Below are 7,788 nucleotides of genomic sequence, written 5' to 3' on the forward strand. Positions count from 1 at the left end.
GTGGCCCGAGGTGGTAGTGGATAGACCGATAGTTATAAGGACAGGTTGTTTCAATAATAAATCGTTTCAGTTGTCACTTCAGTTTGGTCATTCAGTCCTTTCCTTGAGGGCGAGATCTCAGATGCGATTTTAATTTTGTCAGTGAAAACGTGCAAGGCTTTGGCTTGGTTGAACGAGGTGTACTCCCGCAGGGAACTCATCCCGATACTTCCATCACCCGCCCCTCATCCCGCCCCGCTCGGCCCTGGCTCCGCCCGGCTCCCCGGGCCGCGGCTGCGCAGAGGGCGGTGTGAGCGGGGAGCGCGTCCCGTGCCGAGCCGACAGCCGCCCCATGGCCGTGCCGCCATGCTGCCCAACACTGGGTAAGGCGACCTGGGCTTTCCTCCTTCCTTCGGCGGGGCCATGAGCTCCGAGCCACAGGAGCTGCCAGGGCAGAGCTGGGGCCGGGGCCGGGGCTGGGGCCGGGGCCGGGGCCGGGGCCGGGCGGAGGGACAGACGCGTGCTCCGCAGCCCCTTGAGGGCGATGGGACGCGGGGTGGAGGCCGCGGCCAGGCACGGTGGCCCCGGAGCGGCTGGGTTGGACCCGGAGTCCCGCTCGGTGCTGTTTGCTCACGGGCCGAGCTGTGTGCACGTCCGGAGGGCAAAGTGCGGCTGTGGGTGTGCTGTGGAATCTGAATTGAGTGACTGCTGCGGCGTTATTTCTGCGCTGCTAATGAACGGGGACATACGTTGACCTTATTCGTTCCCGTGTGTTGCAAGCAGTAGTCATGAGATCCTGTACGAGTGCAGAAAGCGCCCACGGTGCAGCCTGTGGGCTGCCCTGGTTGCGGCCGTGCCTGCTGCAAAAGGAGCCCACCTGCATGATTCTAACTCCCTGAACCTGTCCAGTTAACATTTCTCTTACCCCTTAGGCTGTTCAACCATCCAGACTATTATGTATTTACTTGGATACAAAAGTATTTTGAGAGATGGTAATGAAAGCCTTGCTAATGTGAATGGTGTCAGCTGTTATCACTTTGGCCTCAAATCCTTTCATTCTATCACAGAAGTCAATCAGGTTCACCAGGCTTGATTTTACCTACTGAGATTGATGATGCATTGGAACATGCTGCCCAGGGAAGTGGTGAAGTCACCATCCCTGGTGACGTTCAGGAAGGGTTTAGATGTGGCACTGAAGGACATGGTTTAGTGGCCATAGTGGGGATGGGTTGAAGGTTGGACTATATTGTCTTTTCCAACCTTCCAAGTTCTAAGATTACCTCTCATCTATGGCTAGTTTCTCATGTCCTGGTAAACCATGTTCCTAAGCAAGGCACTACCAGTGTCTGCTCTCACTGAATCACCCATGCCACTCAGCAACGCCTTTCCCTTGTTCATGCTCTTCCTACCCACATTATAGCAGATAAACAAGTTGCCACTGGCTTCCCTTGCAAGTCTCAGCTGCAGGTGAACTTTGGTTCTCCTCACACTGTGCTGATATGCTCATGCAATATTCCCAGTTCCTTTTTATCTCACTGGTGCTTCCACTCTGTGTGACACCTTTGTACACAGGGGCTCAGTCACAAGTCGTTTGCACAGCTGTGTCAGCCTGCTGGTTGGTTGGACAGACTTGTGGGGATTTATTGGGTTAAATGCAGTTACTTGCAAACTGAGTTTTACTGTGAAAGCCTTAAGGAAAATCATGGTCATTTTTGAAAATCTGATTTTTGGCTCTTGTCTTTGGCACCCTGCATTGGGATTGTGATCCTGGACTTTGCCTTTACAGCGTGTTGAGCTACTGGTCCTCTGTGTTCAGAGGGCCAAAAGAATTAAATTACAGAGAGCTGCACTGAGTATCAAAACGTTAGAATTGGTTGGTTTTGTTGTTTTTAGAAGTCACTCCTTTTCTGCTTTTGGAGAATGCAGCAGTTCTGTTGTGGGCAGCCTTGGATTATTGTACAAAAAGTCTTCAGTGGTGGTGAAAGGCTTATATTTCCAAGAAGGTTCTGCAGGTAAGAGTTAAGAGTTTTTCATAGGATTTCTTAATACTACACCATGTTTTCTATTCCCAATAGAGATAGGAAGGCAAAATCTTTTTTTCTCTATGCTTCTACATTTGATTTGATAGCGATAAAGCTCATTGCTGTCTTTTTAAATAGAAATTATCTTTGAGGAGTGAAGGAGGCCCCAATTGCATCTTTGGGCTAGAACATATGTTGCTCATCTTAAACCTGTGGATTATCTTTTAAACTTCAACACTTGGAACATGGTTAAACTCCTCTTGCAGGTCCATGTTCCTTCTCTGCAACATCCCCTTCTCAGAGTATACAAAAAGGATTTACAACGTGCTTTTTTCCTTTTTTTTTCCCTCCCCAATTCAATACTCATGTAAAAGGGTCAGTTTGTATCTGAAGGGGGTGGTAGGAGCTGGGAGAGTTTCTGTACTCTAGGAAGATGATGCTTTGACCCCAGAAAGTTGATTTTTCCGTGACTTACATCCTTCAAAAGTAAAATTCTATGTGTAGACTAAATATGTATCCTACTAAATATGGGATTTTTGTGTGCTTTTTGTAGCCTACACAATTTGTAAATATGGCATGTCCATGTGTGTCTTGGGAATGGCAGAAGAATTTAAAGGAGAAGTTGCTGTCAATGCTTTATGGCCTAAAACAGGTGATTATTTTGAATTGTTGTGTTTTGTCCTATACAGGTGGTCTTATTTAGGACTGATTCAGAACACCGAGCACTTCTGTGTATTTTTTTGTGATCAAAGATGTTGTGTGGGTATTGGCTTTCTTTCCTAGTTCTCACTGTTGCCTTCCTGTTTTCACTTAAACTTGCCTTCAGCCTGAGCACATTCTGCTTTTTCTCCTGTCTTGTCACTGCTCCTTTCAACATGACTCAAACTTTGGTTTGCACACCATCCCTGAGTAGTATTGGACATTTATGTCAATATTTAGAATCCCCAGCTAGTTAGATTGCCAGGAAATAGATGAAGCTGACAAGATATGTACCTCTGTAGATGTAAAAAAAAAAAAAGTTTTGGCTGAGTGGGAAATCAATTGCTTTTTCACACAACCATCCAACACTTCTTGCAAGTCACAGCACACTGAAGGGCCGCATAGCAGAAAAATAACTTGGTGTGCCCATCTTATACTAGCTCCAGTTTATTGTCCATGGGTCAGTGAGGACCAGGGCTGCTGTTGAAGGTTTGGTAGCTGCTGAACAAAGAGACCAGTGTCTTGAAAGCATTAGAAGCAGCAAGTGAGCTTTCAAAATTTGTATGTATCAGTGTTTCCTTGATGAAAACTGTTCATGTTCTGAAGTATAAAAGTTTGTAATGTTCAGTCTAGGAAGAAAAATGTTGTTTTGAAAGGTTTATCTGCCAAAACAAAAGTTAACTACTTTAGAGAGTGAGAGAGGTGACTTCTGTAGTATCTACATTACAATTACAAAGTTTTTAATTTAAAGAACATCATATATATGTGATCAGCTTCAATGCTGGAGATTAACACTGTGCTAGTATGGTTCTATTGGTTCATCCAGCTCCTTGAAACAAGAAAATATGCTGATAGTGAGATGTTACGAGCTCTCGATTTAACTAAAAGTGAAAGAGGTAGCCTGCCAAAAGGATGTAAGAGTGTGAATGAGTAGTAGAGGTACTTCAGGGTCAAAGTGGAAGATGCTGTATGTATGAATTAATGGAAAACCAGCAGCACTTTGTATGAAATATGAAATATGAAATGGAAGGATGTGCAGATTGCAGGACAGTAGATGGTTTTTCATATCAGTCTTTGCCCATAGTTTTGCTATATTTAGAACAATAATATTGGCTGTAATGTGAAAGTAGAGGAGCATAAGCCAGGAAAAGTTTGAGTTTGTGCTATTGGGTTTCTCATCTTTAACTTAGAGTCACTTTGTTATCTCACAAGTTATTGTGGGGCTAAAATTGAGATTTTCAGTATGGTAATGGCTGCAGAAAATGTTAATTGCTGATGCACGTTCACTTTGAGAAAGATAGTTGTCCTGTTAGTTTTTCATGTCCTGAATAAAGCCAGAGGAAGTCTTTGTGTGGAAAGTATTGATAGAAGCATTGAATAATATGAATATTACAAGGAGTTCTTCCCTTTATTCCTCTTTTGGTTCCTTTAATACTTTTCAAGTAAGGGAATCTTTACACTTTGAGGATTGTTTGCTGGTTGACCATTCTTCGCTGGTTGATGGTATTTCACAGTTTAGTCTTCTCATGATTTACTTTCATGTGAGAGGAGAATAAAGTTTATGCATTTGCCAAAGAGATGAGTATGTGATGTCATTAGTGTTAAACTTGTAATTTCCTGTCCTCTGAATTTTCCAGCCATACATACAGCTGCTATGGATATGCTGGGAGGATCCGGAATAGAGAAGCAGTGCAGAAAAACTGACATAATTGCAGATGCTGCATATTGCATTTTAACAAAGCCGAAAACTTTCACTGGAAACTTCATTATTGATGAAGTTCTACTGAGAGAAGAAGGCGTTAAGGATTTTGATGTCTATGCAATTGCACCAGGTAAAAGAGATCTTTAAAATGAGAAGTTTGCGAAGGAAGGAAGGCCATATGGGAAATATGGATATATTCCTTTGACTCAGTCAAAAGATGCTTTGCCTCACGTTTGAGAATGTGGATTCTGGGAAAGCACATAATAGTCCACTGAGGCTCTAATAATCAATGCCTATATAAATATATATATATATATATACATTTTAAACCCATTAGCAAAAAGAAAATAGACCTGCACCACAAGCGCATGTATTACTATTTACCGAATAGTGAGATAGTGTTTCTTCATCTTCAGATGTTTCTGACTGGATTTGTAAGAGGCTTCTGGGTCTGATTTTAAATGTACCAGAACCTAAACATGTCACCTCGTCTTCTTTCAACCTGTAGTTCATTTACTGGTAAATTGAGGTGCTGTTGCCTTCAGAATGGATTCCTGTTTGTGCTGTTCACCCTTACTTGGGCTTACTGTTATTGTTCAACTCCCCTTTAGGTCACCCCCTGATGCCTGACTTCTTCTTGGATGCTGAAACTGACATGACAGCCACATAATCAGAAGGCCGTGGAAGGGCAACCTCTGCATGTACATGTCGATTATTTGTGATGATAATGAATGCCTCCTCTATTTCAAGTTACTTTTGGACTACATTCAAGCTATGTGGCAAAATCTCTTGTATTTGGGCTGTTTGATTTATGGAAGTGACTTTAGTGTCTGCAACTTTCACAGTTCATAATCAGCACCTTGTTTTGAACAACCTTTTTGCTTTTTACCACCAGAGTTAAGTGGTATGAAGATTATGAGTAAATATTGCTGTAAAAAAATCACAAGCAATCAGCATATTTTGCAGGAGTGTTACATCTTTCTTGCAGTGTGAGAACTTGAGAAGCTTCTATTCCTACATGAAGTTCTCACAGTCGTACATGATGTGAATGTCTACAAGATGAAATAGAGAAGTTGTTTTTTTACAAAAGCATCAGGTTCACTTTTTCAGAATAGTGATGTTTCTATTGGAGGGCAAATAGTAATACTGAATATGTTTTATAGGAGTGCCAAAACAAATATAGGAAAGAAAGAGGCTAAGTTTGAAAAGAGCCCAGTTCCCTTGAAAATACTATTTGTGAGTGCGCACTTAGACTTTTCTGCCAGGAACTGATACTGCCAACTGCCCAGATCTCCAACACAGTAGCAATTCACTGAGTAGAATAATTATTTCCTGATACACTGACCTTCTGCGTGGCTTTTAGGGGCTGCTAAGCATTACATGCCTTATAAATTGCAAATGCTCTTTCTTAATGTTAAATGAGCACATTCACTGCAGTGTAGAAAGTTGCTGATTAAAGTAGTGAATTGATTCACACCTGAGAAGCTTTTGCAGAAGAACTGCTGAAAACATATATATTCTTAGAAAGATAAGTGAGATAGAGCGTTCCAGCATTTTACAGAGAATCCATCTGTTTCTTTTAGGTGCTTCACAGGCATCAGGTGGAGCCAAGCTTAATAAAGAATCAGCTTCAGCAGGGCCTGTTGCAGAAACATTCAGAGTTATTCAGGGAGAACTCAATAAAGAAATAGTGAAATCCACGCAGGGCGTCTTTCAGTTTGAATTGTCAGGTAAGACCATCACTTGTAAAATTCTCAAATGCTCACTTTTCTAGCAAGAGTCAGTCTGTATTTTCACATGTAAATACTTGTCTTTTATAACTGGTCTAGGAACAGGGACATCTTTGGGTGTGCTCTGTAAGATGCTGCCTTTCAGAGCCAACTTCAGCACATGTGGGATTTACCCTGCTGCTGTTGTCACAGGGAGATGCTTTCTGCATCAGCAGCATGTGCTGCTCTTTTGGGGACTGTGGTGTGTTTTCCTGGTGTTTCATTTCTGCTGTGTCACCCTGCTGGCCGTAGTTCTGTTTGCTAGCATGGTAGTTCTGTTCCAAACCCCTGCTGCCTCCAGCTCCACCAGCAGCCACTGCCTTGTCCCCTGACACTGTGGCACTGTGGGGCATCTGCTGGGGCTGACCTTGTCTGCACAGAGAGCGCGGGGCAGCTTCTGGCACAGCACCTCCAGCACGTCTAGCACGAAGATGGGAGAGAAAAGCAGGCGGGGGTAGCAAAGGGCAGGGCACATCAGTCCTTGTGGTGCTGCCACAGGTTCTCCCTGTTCCACTCAGGTGATGAAGGAGGCACTTGGTACCTTGACCTGAAAACCAGCAGTGGGAGTGCTGGGTTTGGGAAGCCTCCTGCAGCAGCTGATGTTGTGATGAGCATGTCGAGTGGCGACTTTGTGAAGATGTTCACTGGTGAGTAACAAACGGGTTTGGCAGAACTGAGGCAGCTACTGGTGGCAGGAAACATCTTGCTGATGGATGAGCTGACAGGCTCACCTCTCTTTGTGGTCTTGGAATTGGATGAGCTGTAGCTGGAAGTGCATGGCCTTTAAATTCCCTTCCAACGTAAGTCACTCTGTGAGTCCATGATTTTATAATAAAAATATCTACTGCTTTGTTCAGTAGCTATTGAACTTTTCAGAGCGTAGCTTCAGAAAGCATCCAGTCAATCTGTTGAACCTCTTTTCTGATGCTTTTACAGTAGAATTTGGTAGCAAAGTAACTACTATATGATATTGCAATCTCCAGTTCCTTTCCTTTTCCTGATGATTCTGTGTCTTCTTTTTAGGTAAACTAAAGCCAACCATGGCCTTCATGTCAGGAAAATTAAGGATTAAAGGTAACATGGCACTAGCATTGAAGCTAGAGAAGATGCTGACACAGTTTAATGCTAAACTGTGAGGGAGAAGCTGTACCAGCAGAACATCCAGCCTTTCTTTTATAATAGCAATGCTACATTTTAAAACGATAATCTACTTTTTTCTCTTTATTTGTGTGTATAACAACTGTGGATAAAATGCTGATCTGTTAGAGAAGATCTAATTTAGTTTTATTAAGACTGAAAGGTGTTTGTGATTAAACAATTTCTTCTTGAGAATACTTCTATTATGTAAGTGGTGTTTTCCTTTCTTACACTCCTTTGGAGCAATGCAACACACCTGAAGTGGGTTTTCTTTTACATATTTGCTTGCATGCGTGCATGTCCCATAAGAAGTCTGGGAGGAGCAAATATCACCTTGCAGATCTTCACACAAACACACCCCCAGCCCAGACTGCCACAAACAAGGTAATCCCTCCCACAGCACCTGCGTGCAGCACCAGAAGGTTTAAACTACAACATGTTTACAGGCACATCACCTTCCCTCTTTAGCATGGAAAGAATG

The 7,788-nt window shown here is 43.0% G+C and overlaps 1 protein-coding gene across 4 annotated transcripts; it reads left to right on the forward strand.

Moving 5' to 3' along the window:
• Positions 1 to 275: 275 nt before the first annotated feature.
• On the forward strand, positions 276 to 7,504 carry LOC146752750 (hydroxysteroid dehydrogenase-like protein 2). 4 transcript variants are annotated; one of them, XR_014940363.1, is made up of 7 exons: positions 276 to 362; positions 1,873 to 1,991; positions 2,554 to 2,652; positions 5,013 to 5,102; positions 5,985 to 6,131; positions 6,689 to 6,817; positions 7,194 to 7,380. XR_014940363.1 is itself a non-coding variant. In XM_085531256.1 (6 exons), exons 1-6 carry the CDS (start codon positions 346 to 348, stop codon positions 7,304 to 7,306), a joined length of 624 nt encoding a protein of 207 aa, XP_085387382.1. In that variant the 5' UTR covers positions 287 to 345; the 3' UTR covers positions 7,307 to 7,504. The 4 variants fall into 4 exon arrangements, 2 of the variants coding, with proteins under 2 accessions (XP_085387382.1, XP_085387383.1); XM_085531256.1 differs by lacking the exon at positions 5,013 to 5,102 and having other exon boundaries at positions 287 to 362; positions 7,194 to 7,504; XM_085531257.1 differs by lacking the exons at positions 6,689 to 6,817; positions 7,194 to 7,380 and adding an exon at positions 4,337 to 4,531 and having other exon boundaries at positions 287 to 362; positions 5,985 to 6,101.
• The last annotated feature ends 284 nt before the right edge of the window (positions 7,505 to 7,788 follow it).

This window comes from Coturnix japonica, unplaced genomic scaffold, assembly GCF_054131305.1.
Source record: "Coturnix japonica strain WE unplaced genomic scaffold, WE-NBRP24 Scf041, whole genome shotgun sequence".
Lineage (NCBI taxonomy): Eukaryota > Metazoa > Chordata > Aves > Galliformes > Phasianidae > Coturnix > Coturnix japonica.